Source organism: Panthera leo, chromosome B2, assembly GCF_018350215.1.
Source record: "Panthera leo isolate Ple1 chromosome B2, P.leo_Ple1_pat1.1, whole genome shotgun sequence".
In the NCBI taxonomy this organism is placed as follows: domain Eukaryota; kingdom Metazoa; phylum Chordata; class Mammalia; order Carnivora; family Felidae; genus Panthera; species Panthera leo.
In genome coordinates, this window is record NC_056683.1 from 58,274,404 (window position 1) to 58,291,537 (window position 17,134).

The window sequence follows — 17,134 nt, forward strand, 5'->3', positions numbered from 1 at the left end:
TTAGCTTCAGCATCTACTGCTGAGTGGAATGTCCTCTACACTTCCCCATTTACAGTCCCAGGAGAGAACATGGGCTTGTCCTACTTTATCCTTTCACGTCGTGCTATTAGCCATTGCCATTCTCTGTGGTGTCTACCACCAAGTCAAGTGGCAAACCTGCTTCTACTTGGGAGTTTGGAAAGCTGGTATTACCTCTTATAAAATCTGGCTGCTTTTAGGTGGGAGATAATATGGAAACTTAAACATAAACTTAATCCAAAAGAAGGCAAGAGTAAAAAGGAACAAAGTAGAGATATGGTACCACAGAAAGTAGAAAACAAATAGCAAGATGATTCATTAAGAGCCACTATACACCAATATTTATATCAAATGTGGTTTAAAAAAAACACTTCAATAAAAGGCAGTGACAGCCAGGCTAAATAAAACAACAGAACCAACTACATGATTTCTAAAAGAAATTCACTTTAAATATAGAGATGACAATAGGTTAGAAGTAGAAAGACGGAATAAAGATGCACTATGAAACACTTATCAGAAGAAACCTACAGTGCCTATGTGTCTAGCAGATTAGGTAGTCTTTAGGACAAGCATCATTATTAATTTGTCCTATTTTTTTCTTACTCAATTATCAAAGCCTGCAAGTTAAGTTCTGAAGTTTCATGCTTACAATTTCATTCATGTACTAGGTTTGTATTGTCAGTATTAAAAATAAAATTAAAAAGAGTTATTTCCAAGTTAATACGGTTCTCCTAATTTTAGGTAAGCAAGGGTATCATTCCAACACATTTCACCATTCATCAATCAATCCAATAATGCTATCCTATTTAAATTATAACTGTTATAGCATAGTTATAAATAACATAATAAGCTTTTTTTAACGTATATATGTAAAAAAAGTTAAAGATTTAGAACAGTGGATGCATTACACTATTCCTACTTCAAGCATGACTAGCTTTCTCTAGGAGGTAGAGTCTTCTGACACTAAGCTGTTTCTTAGAAGTGTTCGTTTGAGGCACTGGAACTCAGAGGCATTGGCTAGCTAGAGAAGTGGTGCCAGTGTACCTCCCTGAGTTCAGCTGGGCTGATAAATCAGAAGAACATTCAGAACCTGGAAACTCAGGCAGCTCACAGAATAACCTTGTGCTTGTGATTTTGCCTTATTCATTTAGTTTGACATTTCTGAGATGGAGCTTTGTTACCAACCAGCAACATGTCAATGGGTTGAGGAAATTAGATTGCTACAATTCAATAGACATTGGGAGAAAGAAATAAAGTAGACACAGAGTGCATTTAAAATAAACTGAAGCTTTGCTAAGAAAGCTTGTGTTTGGGGGGTTTAAAGGAGAAAAATGTATATATACTTAGTCCTAAACTATACTTTCCATAGTCCTTGGTGTTAGAAGCAGATATTCATTCGTGTGAAGGGTATTTGTTTTGAATATATGCAGTGACAACTAAAAGTCTGTCAAAACTTTATAAGTACAGTTAAGTCATTCCATGCTACTCTCCAGTTATTTATCCCTATCCAGACTATTAAGCTGACTCTATTAACTGCAATAGGGTTTTTTATACACAAACTGATTTTCTTATAATGTCTTGCCTATACATTGTCATAGAGAATGCATGTGACTAATCAATAAATATTTTTACATTTTCTCATCCTCTAAAGCATAATGGTAAGTTACTAAACTTACTGTTCATGTTTAGGAGCCAAATCAGTGTCAACTATAGGCATAATCTTTAAAATCACTTAATATTTTCTCATTTCTAAAAAAAATCGTTTTCACATGATTCTTTAGAGGGGATATCATAGATTATTTTTTTTTTAATGTTTTTAACGTTTATTTATTTTTGAGACAGAGAGAGACACAGCATGAACGGGAGAGGGGCAGAGAGAGAGGGAGACACAGAATCCGAAGCAGGCTCCAGGCTCTGAGCCATCAGCCCAGAGCCCGATGCGGGACTCGAACTCACGACCATGAGATCGTGACCTGAGCTGAAGTCACACGCTTAACCGACTGAGCCACCCAGGCGCCCCGGGGATATCATAGATTAAAGTACATTAACAATAGTTCGATTTTCGTGAAACTCGATTAAGAAACATTTTATTATTCAGGGCTATACCTTGACAACTCTCCCATTAGAAGTAATACCACTTGGAACTAGGAATGAAAGTAAATAGGGGGAAAACTAGAGCATATCTTTTATGTATTCAATAAGTTAGTGTTAAAATCATACATTTTAAAATAAAAACTAAAAATATTAAAAGTTAATGATTTTCAAAAGCATTAGAAAGACATTATTTTTCTTTTTTCTTTCTTTTTCCGAGAGAGAGAGAGAGGGCATATAAGTGGGGGACAGAGGCAGCAGAGAGAGAGAGACAGTGAGAGAGAGAAAGAGAGACAAAGAGAAAGAGAGAGAGAATCTTAAGCAGGTTGCATTTTCAGCACTAAACCCTATGTGGGGCTCGACCCATGACCCGAGCCAAAATCAAGAGTCTGACACTCAACCACCAGAGCTACACAGGTGTCCCTATATTTTTATTTAAAAATTTTAATTTATCTAGATTTTAAAACTTTATGAAAACAACTACAACAAAAAAGATATCTTTCTCTTGGCAAGTCAGAATTTTTTTAAAAATATTGTTTTATTTTTATTTTAAAACAATATAATACAAATATTAGCATTGTCTTGAAAAATTAACCAACTATTACAAAACAGTTGCATTTAACTCTATGAAATAGAAAAGACAGAACTAATTTCTAGTAGGCTTAATATGGTTTTAACACTGATTTTAAGAAAATTAAAAAAAATGAGTATAAAAGCTGAAATTTTCTTTAAAAATTTTTGATGTTTTAATTTATTTTTGAGAGAGAGACACAGAGAGTTGGAGAGGGGCAGAGGGAGAGGGAGACACAGAATCTGAAACAGGCTCCAGGCTCTGAGCTGTCAACACAGAGCCCAACACGGGGCTCGAATTCATGAGCCATGAGATCATGACCTGAGCTGAAGTTAGATTCTCAACCGACTGAGCCACCCAGGAACCTCTTAAAGCTAATATTTTAAAATACAATAAATTATTGACATGTTTTTAAAGTTAACTAGCAACAATATATATTTTCTCTGAAGAATTTCCCCAATATAAATATCTACAGCTCTTTAAACCTAATAGATACATGCTACCAACATAAGCACATATTTTTAATTCTCAAAAAGAGTAATTTTTAATTTAGACAAACTATATTGTCAAGTGACACATTTATTTGGTGCTTGGAATTATACACCTCAGGTAACATGGCATTACGTAGTAATTGTATATGTGTTGGAGTAATAGACACATTTGAATGTAACTACTTGCTTCCTCTGGTACTACAAATCCATCATGCTTAGAATCCCAATTGTAAATCGACAGTACATGTAAATGATTTGATTCTTCCTTCCACTGTGATATTTTACAAGTACTCTTTGCCACATTCTAATCCTTTGTAAAGTGTCATTTTAAAAAACTTTTGCTCTGGGGCACCTGGGTGGCTCAGTTGGTTAAGCCTCTGACTTCAGCTCAGGTCATGATCTCAGTTGGTAAATTCGAGCCCCACATCAGGCTCTGTGCTGACAGCTCAGAGCCCGGAACCTGCTTTGGATTCTGTGTCTCCCTCCCTCTGCCCCTCCCCAGTTCACACACTCTCTGTCTTTCTATTTCAAAAATCAATAAACATTAAAAAATTTAAAAAAAAAGAACTTTTGCTCCTTTCACCTTGGAGACATATGGATGAAGTGGGTACTTTTGGAAACTAAGCCCTGTAAATTAAAAGTAGTGGATAAGGTGGTGTCCTTGCCTACAAACAAAGATATAATTCAAAGTAGAAAGATAAAGAAGCTTTCCTAAAGAGAGTATGAAAAACAAAATATACTTTAAGCTGAAATGGTTTTAGGTCTCCCACTGTACACACACATACTAATAACTCCACTGTATGCTGTACTCATTTTATCCACATGCATTTTATCTATAGTCATCTCTACCTCTGTATCGTAACCCTCATGCCATTCTTATATTTCATTTCTACCAGTCTGAAGTTGAACTGCATTTGTTCAACCTCTTGAACTTTATTAGCTCTTTCCCTTTACTATATGCATTAGAAATCACTCTTTTGATCACATACAATATAAACAAAAATACTAAGCTAGATAGAAGGAATGGCATTTGCTGGAAGGATGCCCCATAGTCTGTAGAATTTATAAAAGAACCATAGGAACTGCCAGGATGAGTTATTCTTTCACAAACACTTCTCTCCTAGTGAATTCAGATCTCCATGTGAAGAGAACATGGAGTTGGCTGCATCCACTGAAAAACTCTGGAAAAAAGAAGAAGCCTCTTTCCTTAGTGTCAATTCCAAGGAAGGGCTCTCAGTGACAATATTCCAGTCCCATGCTGATGTGGATCAATCATAATTGCCAGAGAGATGGAATTTTCTATCTCTCTTAGCTTGAGCTCTTCCAAAATAAGAATATGAGATAATAATATGTACTCAGGTAGCTTATTTGAGAGGTGATCCCAGGAATTCCTGCAAGGGAGTGGGGAGATAAAACAGGGGAGAGAGGGGCTTAATGAGTAGGCTACTGTGACGGGCAATGAAGGCTCCAAGGCTGCTGGGGATCCTCTTATGAATCATGTGGAACATAACTCAGAGCTCTCACACTCCATAACAACCTTTGCATCTACAAAGTAGGAACGTGGTACTTTAATGGTTAGTTAATTTATGTGTCTTTCCTTGAACTTAAGTTCCTTGAGGGTGTGTCTTTGCCATGCTTAATTTCCCCAGAACCTGTTTCAAGACTTGACACATGGTAGGAAATCAATATGTGTTTGTTGAATCAGTTAATAAAGAATACAATTTTTAGATTTCTAGAACCCTACCAACATCTATTAGCAAGATTGGGCAGAGCATAGTTCAGAGAGACAAAAAAAAAAAAAAAAAAAAAAAAAAAAAAAAAAAATATATATATATATATAGCATAAATGTTGAGGTAAGCTAATTGATTGCATACTAAATCACCAAAACCTAACACTTTATATAAGGTACCTAAAGTAACCCATTTGTTTCCAGGAATCTTGAAGAATCATATTTGTCTTTCTATGTGCTATTTTTATATTTATTAAAGCACTTATTTTTTTTTTTTTACCACAGAAATTATTTAAACAAATAAGATTAGATACAAAACAAACCTGTATTGAATTGTTACTAGTAGACACCTTTCTATCTACCTATTTTTCACTAGAAAATGGTGAATGTTCATAGGGATAAAGTTAACTTACCTCAGTTCTAAACAGAAGACAAAGCACTGCCTTTACTTTCTCTTGCAAAACATGATCACCATAGTTCTGGTGTTTTACTACACTTATAATTTTTAAGTTGCTCACACTGTACCCAAATGGATTAGATTGTTTTGACTCTAAGTTTCAATCACACTAACCAAAGTAGTTTACCTGGTAAGCATTCTATTTGGGATGAATCATAGTATCAGTTATTCTAGTTGCTGTTCTTCAGAGTGAATTTTAATGCCATTTATAATTTAGTTATCTAGTACATAGTCACATTACTACTCTGGCTTTGAGGTTTTATTTATATTCATATTTAAATTGTGATAGACCATACAGACTGAGTAAAAACTGTGAACAGAATTTCAAAAACGCATATGCTGAACTCCAAGACCTTAAGCCTTAAATCTCTTTCCTCATGATACCCTATATCCTAGGCACTTAGCAAACACTAACAGCTTGCAAAGAATTCCAGTGGAGCTTCTAAATCCTGTATCTATATATGAGGTTAAGTCTTAGAATTCTTCATGGTTTTAAATTTCAGTACTTTTATTATTTTGTTTGTTTGTTTTAAGTTTATTTATTTTGAGAGAAAGAGAGAGAGTGTGTGCGAGCAGGGGAGGTGAGAGAAAGGAGACAGAATTCTAAGAGAATCCTAATCCTGCTCTATCAGTCCAAAGCCCAACATGGGACTCAATCTCTCAAGAACTGTGAGATCATGACCTGAGCTGAAATCAAGAGTTGGATGCTTAACAGACTGAGGTACCCAGGTGGCCCTTAAATTTCAGTACTTTCAAAATTGAATTTGATCAGAATATTTTCCTTAAAAAAATAGTATGATGCCTTTGACGTAGATACTTTTTCAAACAACAAGTATTAAAGTAACTCAGGGCATAGTGTCTAAGCTATTCCACAGTCACCCTCTTTTTAATATTTTGAGGTAGTTTTTTAAAGCAATGTCACAGGCTTCAGTATGATATGCTACAGAGGTTGAAGTATTAAAGGGAATAGTGAGTAAACATTTTTTACAGTAGTTAGATCTCATTTACAGAAACTTACTCCTACATTTCCTTAGGTTTCAAAAAAAATTTCAGTTTCAAATACATATATATATATATATATATGTGTGTATATATATATATATATATATATATACACATATATATATATATATATACACACACACACACATATACATGTATACATAAATATATATATGAAGCAAAATAGTTTAGAAACGATGTACACTTCAAATATCTCTTTGTGCTGAATCACAGTTAGAAACACATGATTCGTTGTGCCAGCCCACTACTCTGTCCAAAGCATTGATTTCAGTGCTCATATCTCTCTTAAACCCTTAAGTAGAACGATGAATTTTCAAGAAAAAAAATAAACCAACAAGATTTTACTAATATACAAGATGAAATAAATCTAAATTGTCCTCAAGATATTTTTGTGATGTTCATGAGGTTAGAAAATATTATTACTAATATGATAGTTGATAAGGTTTTATGATATCTCTGAACTTATTTTTCCTTCATCCCTCAACAGGAAAGGAATCTCACTAGATTATATAAATTCATTAAGTACATCTGTGAATTACAAATAAATTGTCAAAAAATTTATATGGAAAAAAATAACATGCCCCCAAAATATACCTGTCTTGTAGAAAACTGTCTTTGGCAAAAATAGAGGAGGTTTTATTTTAATAGAGGAAATAGGCTACTGCCTCTCAATAAATATTATCCATTACTTCTATTCTGAGAATATATTAGTAGGCTAAGTAAAGCATCACAGAGTAATCCTGCTAAATAAATCAGCTCCTCCCTTGCTACTGAATAATATTTCATAAAGTTTCACACTCAACATTTATTAAAAGGAAAATTCTTCATTTAAATTATTTACTTTATAATTACTGAGGGTTTCAGGGTATTAGGTGTTCCCCTCACATTTTTTCCTATCTTGCTTTTCCTGAATCATTCCTGCAAACATTTATCCATATACCTTATATGCCCATATTATTTGTTTTATACAGCCCATGTCATTTTTGCAAAAACAATTGCTAATGGCTTTCCACTTTGTAGTTCCAATCCCTCCTAAGGTCCAGAAGTTTCTGTCATGTATGTACATTCAAGGACTTGCCTCTATATCCTTACAATAGATTTTCTTATACATCAGAAATTTCTAGAGGTTTCATAAAAACAAACAAAAACAGCTTTGACTAAGATACCAATTAATTGGTACAGTCTAAGCTGACCTTTTGGGACAGAAGAGTAAAGAAGCACTATCCTTAATTGTAATAAACATCTATTCTAGTAGAATCAGTAACAAGGAAAGAGACATGAACCCATAAGTTGGCATTAGAAAATAACTAACAGTTGTAGGCTTTTATACACAACATGGTTTTTATATTGTGCTTATGACAAACACATTCCAGTTATAATGACAATGTGCTAGTTTTATGATAGAAGCATTCCTGCTGAAGATAGTAATAGCTCTTGAGTAGTCAGCAATACATGAGCAGTAAACATTTATGCAGATCACCTAATCAGATCACTAATCAGATTTCTTTCAGTTACATCTGAAGAGATCCCAATCAAGCACCTTGAATAACTTGATATGACCCAGAAAGCCGGAAGTTACTCACTTCAGGAATAGCTGGATTTGGAGCTCCAATAATGTCTTTTGTGATCTGCCCGTCCTCTATCCCTTTCATAGGCTCTATTTTAGCGCACAAAGTAGCCACAAGAGTCACATGATACTGGCTTAGCAACCACAGCAGACATAAATGGTGTTCATAGATCCCTCCAGGAGGGAAGTTACAGTGAAGCATTTGATTACCCTAGATTCTATCTATGCTCATTTCTAACTAACTGCTATTGTAAGGAACACTACATGGACAAAATTCAAGAAAAAGAAGCTATTAACAATAGGAGAAGATTTCTTAAAAAACAAAAAAAAAGAGCCCAAATCTATGAAGTTTTGCCTTTCCCTCACCCACTCCCCCTGGCCCCCCAACATCATGCTATTTAAGTTAACTTTTTAGATTATTTCTGTGGTCTGTTTATATACCTATATTTGGAGTCAAATACTCCCCCATCTCCAATGTATATATGTAAGTTTTCTCTCACCCATTTTTAGGGAGTCATAATACCATAAAAACAAAATAAACCAAACAGACAAAAAAGTGAAATATAACATTAAAACAAATATAGGCTCTTACCTTCTCTACACACACAATAATGATTTCCATCAACCAAAGTCAAGCACGTTGAGTTGTTTCTGCAAGGGTCGCTGAGTGGATCACAGGGGTTATAGTGTTGATGGCAAAATTTTCCAGTATAAAAGGGTGGGCACAGGCATACAAAGTGCCCAGGAATGGAAGACTCATGACAAAGAGCTCCATTCATGCATGGGTCAGAGTCGCATTCATTTATTTCTTCACTACAGTTTTGTCCAGTCCATCCAGGTGTACACTCACAGCTGAAATGAAATTTTAACAAGTATGAACAGTGCTGTTTCAAATGTATTCTTTGAATTTTGAATGTATTACTACATTGAACTAATTTGTAGTATTTTTATTTATAACAAGATTAATAAACATAGTTTAGAAACATCGTTTACCTAATTTCCTGAGACAATTCAATGTATAATACGGCAAAACTGACTGCAATGGCAAAGATAAGATTTAAGAAGCATTTTCTAACGTGGTAGGCCACTGACACAGATCAGAGAACAACAGCGCTACCAATTTCAATTTTGGCAACTATTGAGTTTAATTACCAATTGACAAAATTTCCTCAATTATTTCTTTTATGCAAAATAATTTTCACTGTTTATAAGCCTGAGATGATATTTATGCAATGTCTTTAGCAACATGTGACTCTTATAATCACCAGAGTATTTATAACAAGGTGTTCCCTTATGCTAAGCAAGTTTTTCATCTCACTTTTGCATGCTTTTAAGAACATCTTTCCTACTAATATTTGAATAATGTGGGAAAATTGAAGAGAAAGCAAATCACTAAAAAGTGAAGCATTTGGATCTTATCTGTACCTTCCAGACTCTAGCTAGGTCTAACCCTCAACCATCTGGCATCTGTCATTCTCTCAGAAACTTTTGAGTTCAAATAGCAATTTAACCAAACATCTTCCATCAAACTAGGCTAATTCTTTTCCTAAGAGGAGGAGGATTCTAACAGAGCAGAAAAAATGTTTGTCCATGTAATGTATTATTCAAACAAGGGAAATGGACAGGAAATGAATGGAGTAATACTGAAACCTGCCAATATGGAATGAATGGGAGGATTGTCCACCAACAGGTTGAGTGGAAGTCAATCAAAAACTGTGTGCATGTTCAGAGAGCGAGAGCACTCAAATTAGTCTATGGGCAAGGTAGAGCTCTAAATCTAAAGTAAATGTGTTATTTGGCAAGTGACAAATCATGAGACAAGGCATAGAGGATATTAGAAGAATTATTTTCAGAAAAACATTTTTTACTGATATATTAAATATTTAAAATAACTTGAAAAGAATATTATATTCCTGAAATATTTAACTTGCTTCATGATAAAAAACATCTTGCTAAAAAAGAGAGATAGAATAGGGGGAAAAAAGAGAACAAGGAAACAAGGAAGGGGAAGGGGAGAAGGAAGAAAAGAAAGAATAAGTTATCTCATTTGCACTATGTTAATAAATACAGAATATACCAATATAGTGAGAGGAAATAGTTGAATGATTGGCTTGTACCATTTGAAATGAATTGAAAATGAATTCTAAATAGATATAATACTCATTGAAATAAATACTAAAATGAATAGGGGGAAAGATAGCTTTAGGCATAATTGACTAATAATATGTTTACTAGTTTAATAAGATTGAATACAAACTAAAAAAAAGTGGAATTTACAGCTGTTTTTTAAGTTGGTAGTGTGCATAAAGTTACTGCTACAATGCAAATTGAGTATTTATTTGTAAGGTATGTTTACAAGGCAAACCACAACTGAAACAATCTGTAACTCTGAAATGTAAAAATATATCTATGAATATGCTATTTCCTTAGAATGAGTAAAAAATGTGGATGTTTTACTTTCTCTTCTAAAAGGAAATGACATTATTTTCTTGACTATATATCCTGGTTTGCCTAGATAGTCCTGGCTTAGGCCTATTGTTCCAGTACAATGATTTACATGGTACCCTTTGATTTAACAAAAGTGTCTAAAGTGCTATTGTCTTCATTTTTGATTATACTATTAAGAAAAATGAATGTTTTCCAAAAAAGACTATACTCTCAGTTATTTTCTAATCCTGCATATGATTTCATCTTGCTCTAAAATTTGTCTGTCATACCTTTGAAAAATGTGTCCCATATACGACCTTATATTATAAACATTTCCATGACTAGCCTCCATTAATTAAACTTCTGGCTCCTCATTGTGATTCTGAATCTCTATATTCTCATGTACATAACATATGTTGAAAATATTATAAATATTGATGGATATATGGTCTTCAGTTGGAATCATACAGAGTTATCTGAATTCTTTCACTTGGGAAATTGAGGATCAGAGAGTTTATTGAAATTGGTAATCTCCAAGAATTATTATAAAGATAATATAATGAGTAAAAAGCATACATGATGCCTGACATCAATATTGTCTACTCACCCATGGTGGCCTCTAGGTGCTGTCACAGAATTAAAAAAAAAAAAAAAAATATATATATATATATATATATATATGCTTATATGCATATATATATGCATCCTATTTATATATATATATGCTTATATGCATATATATATATATGCATCCTATTTATGCTTAAATAAAATATGCATCTCAACAATGAGAAGTGCTTCAATTTCTAGTGGTACTTTTCACTTATTTGTCAACCACATCTTATTTTAAAATGGCCAAATATAGTATTCAATTGGATATCTCCAATAAAGCTTTGAAATAGGTAGAAAAATGTATTTTTTTATTCTCACTTTATAGATGAGACAGTCAGAAGTGCGAAGGATAAAAGTGACTTATCCAAAATCACTTGGTTGGCAACTTGAGATCTGAAGCCCAGACCTCTTCCTTCAAGGTTCCCTCTTTTCTTTTTTTCTTTCTTGCAGGTTTCAAATCCATTATAAGAATATCCAAGATGTTGTGTAATAATATTAAGTATAATCAAATCCCAATACAATAGCTTCAGTGAATTTATTTAAAGTAGCTTTACTTCTAAAGTGCTGTTGCATAAATATTTATCTTTTTCTTTTTCTTGTATTCCTTCATGAGTATATAATTTCAACTTGACTAAAAGAGTTCCCTGTGAGAAACCAATAATGTTTGAATATTTAACATATGTGCTGACTGTTTGTTTTATCTTCTCACATAACAGGTGGCTCAAAATTTCATGTGGTGTCCTTACAAGGATCAAATCCTCAGGAAAGCATCTGGCTATATGTCAACAGGACTGATGATGCCAAGGTGAGGCCTCTGGAGATGAATGGATATTTGCAGAAAATAAAGTTCTAAAGAACAAAGTCACTATTTACAACTAACAGACCTATACATTTATATATTTGAATCTGCTTTTATACATATCAGAGAAACTAGTCTGATGAATGGAAAAACATGTTTTATGTGAGAGCTTCAGTCTGGTTTTTAGCTTGTACTATGAAATAATTTCTGGATTCAGTATGAACTGGCAGGATTCTCCAAACTCACAGCTAGAAGCAGGATTTTTATGGATTGAAAAACCAAACAAGCAAAAACACGTACTCTATGACTTTTTGAGGATATGATTTCTAGTAATAAATACTCAAAAACTAATTTAGTGTATACTTAAAAGTAGATTAATATGTTCTAATTTGCTGTCTTCCTTAGTGAGATAACCAAAAATTCACTGGCATAAAATACACTGAATTCCTTCTAAGTAAGAACATTTCAATTCTTAAATCTTGATTTAAACTACCGAAGCTAGGGGGCGCCTGGGTGGCTCGGTCCGTTAAGCGTCCGACTTCGGCTAGGGTCATGATCTCGCGATCCGTGGGTTCGAGCCCCACGTCGGGTTCTGTGCTGACAGCTCAGAGCCTGGAGCCTGTTTCGGATTCTGTGTCTCCCTCTCTCTGACCCTCCCCCGTTCATGCTCTGTTTCTCTCTGTCTCAAAAATAAATAAAAAACATTAAAAAAAAATTTAAACTCCCGAAGCTAAGAATAGAAAATAAAGTAGATGTCATTGTTATAAAACAGGACAAAGGAATATTCATGAAAAATATCATTAGCTTAAATAATCTTAGTAGATTCCCATTTCTAAATATTAACCATTCTATATGCTTACCTTATCAGAAATATTGATATCCAATGATTAAATAATATTTGGCAATATTTATGTATGTTTGTTTTGTATAAGTATACCAGCTTTTTTGGCTGTAAACTTATAAATACAAATCTAACAGTATACATAACTTAAAAGAGTCTTCTTATATGAATTAATTCACTTATTCTTTGTTGCGGCCACTATTTTGATGCAAAATAAAATCCCAATTGAAACTAGCAGGTGAAAAAGAAATAGTAATACTATAAGTAATAAAATAGAATTGTTATCTTTGTTAATGTCTTAAAACGTTGAGGGCACATAAAAAGGAAGAAATTTTAAAAATACAGGCTATCAGCTAAGTCATTCACTTTGTATTTTATTGTTTTATCCATTCACCTGTTGTTCATATGTAGTTATCTCATCAGGTATACCTTAACAAAACCACATTAATAATGAACTCTAAGATATTCACTACTATACTTTTAGCCACTGCAATCCTCTTGCAATAAAATGTGGAAAACCATTTAGCTCACCTAGACTGGTAAAATTTGTGTCAAATAAACTATTTTATTAGTAACAATAAAAAACAAGAAAACGGGTTCAAAAACCATTCTGAAGAGCATCATGCGAGTGTAAAGATGTAAAACATAAGAAGATTGTATATGGGTGGAATGAACAATTGGAACGGCCTAAAAAGTTATAGCAAGGCAAGACTGAACAACAGCAACGACAGTGAAACTAAGTTATTTTACATTCTACCCTTGAAGATATTTAACACTTTCGTTTTGTTTTTAAGTATGGTAGTGACACAATCAGATTGCTCTAGAGTAGAAGATGGATAAATGGGGAGAGCTTGGTAGCATGAATATCATTTAGGAAGCTATTGTTTTATTGTTGATAAGAGATTATGAGGATCTAAGCCAAGACATTAATTAGTTATACCATATTTAAAGTACATTTCTGATGTAGGTTTGAGAAAATTTGGACAATGATTAGTGTAAGTTAATGAAGCAGAGGGAGTAATGGGGGGTTCTTGGTTGATTTTAGCTTATTTATATTATTTTAGAAAGGTAATGGTGATTACCTTTAGGTGAAATAGGAAATAATACAGAGGATGGCAGAAGATGAGAGGCCACTGATGTTTAATATATAGTTACTTAAATTAACCGCATGATTTAAGACGCTGTCCTATATGTAGTAAGATATTCAAATATGGTACTCTGGAAAAGTTAAAGCTTGTGATAAAAATTCAAGGGCCATTCTAACAAGCATTATCAGGAATAAGTTAGTATCAAATAATTTTAACATTGACCACTTTTAACAAAAATATAAAGCTAATTTATTAAAAATATAGAATAGCACCTCTATATTATGTGATATAATCTTAAATGTTTTATATTGGACCTATATTTTATAAAATATTTATATGGCACAGAATAAGTAGGAAAGGATCATACTAGTCAGATTACCTACAAGCACTTGACTGGTGAAAACAAGTCTTTCTTTTATGTTTTTTTAAGGGTGAAGAGAGGGTAGGTGGAGGGAGGGAAAGAGACAGAGATCCACTCTTTATAATTTGGGATACATACTATTAATCTATTTATAGACAGAATATATAAATCATTTATATATACTGAAAAAATTATTTTCTATACTTAATTTTAAGCAATGTACATATTGATGTAAATGAACTATTTGGATATTTCCTTGGAATAATTCTATTTAAATTATCTGTACATTTCTAATATTCTACATGATTTAATCTCCTGTGCTGTGTGAAAAGACAGTTGATCAACAGGCTTTTTCACAGTTGTGGAATTCAAGTTGTTGATCAGCATCTCCAAAAATAATTCTAGGCTTTTTCAAGATTCAAAGGATTCCTCATTTCATAGCAAGAAGTTGATGTTCCAGCCAAGCAGAAACACAAAATGCATTGGGTCAAACCTCTAGTAGATTTACATTTAAAACCTAAAGAATCCGGTGAAATGCATGTTGCATTTGGGAGAAAACCCAAAATTTACACATTTAAATCTGGGACTAGAACATAGATCCAACTAGATATTGGATAGTAAAAGCAGATGAACATTTTTGCCATAATGATCATAATATGGAAACTGTAAGAATGTGATATTTGATCACTGAGACAGATGGTCAGATTTTACTAGGGTTTTTAAAGCTACAATAAACATAAGAAAATAATCTTCAAAGTTAAATTAAAAAAAAAGAAAGTGGATTTTTTTAATGACAATCTAAATAAGGTGAAATAAAACGCTTACAAAGAAAGGCTGAATATACCATCCTTTGGGTTTACCTATTGATACAGGGATATGGCTTAATGCTATAAATATGAGGAACATGAATAAGTACATGACTCAACTTCAATCAAAACCTCAGTTCATATATAAAATACATGAATTTAGTATCTTTTTAGGTTTTTTTAATGTGTATTTTTGAGAGAGAGAGAGCGAGAGAGAGAGAGAGCAGCGAGAGAGAGAGTGAGACAGCATGAGTGGGGGAGGGGCAGAGATAGAGGGAGACACAGAATCTGAAGCAGGCTCCAGGTTCTGAGTTGTCAGCACAGAGCCCGATGCAGGGCTCAAACCCATGCACCGAGAGATCATGACCTGAGCTGAAATTGGATACTCAACCGACTGAGCCACCCAGGCGCCCCATGAATTTAATATCCTTAAATTCTTATACACTATATTTCATTTTTGTGTTTTGACAGGGTGTGTGTATGTTTGTGTGTGTGTGCGTGTGTGTAAAGAAAACAAATTGATGGTGTGTCAGTTTTCCTGAGCAAGTAAGTATTTCTTCTGGCTCTTGGTTTTTCCCAAAATGGGTCCTTTGGACAAGTCAATGTAAGTCTGCTTTTACATATAATTTTCTAAATATTCAGATAAATTTACAGTTTTTATTCTTTAAGTGTTTAAGTATATGCATGCATGTGAATGAGAATGTAGATTATAAACTATATACACTGTGTTCAAACACAGTGTTCAAACTGCATTTAAAAATACATACATATACATATATATATATATATATATATATATATATATATATATAGCATTTTAAATACAGTTTGAGAATATATAAAATCTCTACATACATATTTTTTCTTTTAAGTACAATTTGAGTAGGAGACAGACATTTAGAATACAAAATAAAAGGCAGAATGTTATTTAAAGGAACGAAAGTACTGAGATATGGAACTTAAATTTATGAACATTTTGAAAAATAATTCATAAATGTGCAGTATGTCAGAAGTTTTACAGGGAGAAACATTTTAAAGTCCAAATTTAATAAACGTCAGACTTTAAGTTGCAAAAGAAAATCAACTGAGCAAGCAAAAGCCTAAGTACTTTCATACATTTTGAAAATGTATTATAAGCAAATAGGAAATGAAATAAATCTTTGGTTTGTTGTTGGGAGTAGCAGTATAATAAATGCTATAACTGTTAGAAACTGTGTGTGTGTGTTTGACATATATATGTATCAGGAATTTATACTAATTACTAATTGTACCTTCTTAGTTCTAGGCTGTATGCATATAATACATACAATTGTTTATGAACTATAACACAATTTTGGTTAACTAATGTCAAAAATATGTGAAATAAAAATACTTAAGAGGAAAGCTAATAAGTATTTAGAGACATAAAAATTACTATGGGCCTATTTTTTCATTAAAATTTAAAATTATCCCCTTTAAAATGATCTAGATAATATTCCAAACTGCCTTTTATTTCTTTTTATTTAAAAAAAAAATTAACGTTTATTTATTTTTGAGACAGAGAGAGACAGAGCATGAACAAGGGAGGGGCAGAGAGAGAGGGAGACACAGAATCTGAAACAGGCTCCAGGCTCCGAGCTGTCAGCACAGAGCCCCACGCGGGGCTCGAACCCATGGACCGTGAGATCATGACCTGAGCCGAAGTCGGACGCTTAACCGACCAAGCCACCCAGGCGCTCCTCTTTTTAAAGGAAGTATTAGATTATAGACATAAATAAGGAAACAGAGATGAGAAAAGAGGAAAAGGGACAAGGGAAGAAACAGAGAAATCTCATTCAAGGGTCATCTGTCTCATAGGAGCTATGTGGAAGGTATTTATATGTATGATCCTATTTCTTGACTGGCTCCTTCTTGGCACTTGGCTAGTCAATCCTAAGAAACTTTCATAACTTGGTGGTCCATATTAACTATGGAAGAGATTCCAGAATTATTACAGTAAACAGTGGAAAAAGAAATCAAAAGTTCAGAAAAATAAGCATGCTAAACTAAGTATTTTATGTAAGGGCACAAAACCGATCTCGTTCTACTGGAGGATGTGGAGACCACTCTTTTTATTAAAGTGGTTAACACATATGCTTTTCAGAAGAGCATCAGCTTCACTGAGAATCTTAGTGTCAGTCGTCCCTTGAATGATAGAACTGATTATAGGAGATACTATTACCAAAATTAGCTCCTGTAAGAAATAGAGATGATAGGAATGGAGAATTTAAAAG

At 33.3% G+C, this 17,134-nt stretch overlaps 1 protein-coding gene across 1 annotated transcript in view; it reads right to left on the minus strand.

The window, feature by feature from the left end:
- Positions 1–17,134, minus strand: part of EYS (eyes shut homolog) — a 1,768,122-nt gene that overhangs the window by 1,086,533 nt on the left and 664,455 nt on the right. Inside the window, 1 exon segment of the mRNA XM_042939126.1 lies at positions 8,541–8,800. Coding sequence (XP_042795060.1) covers positions 8,541–8,800 — 260 coding nt within the window.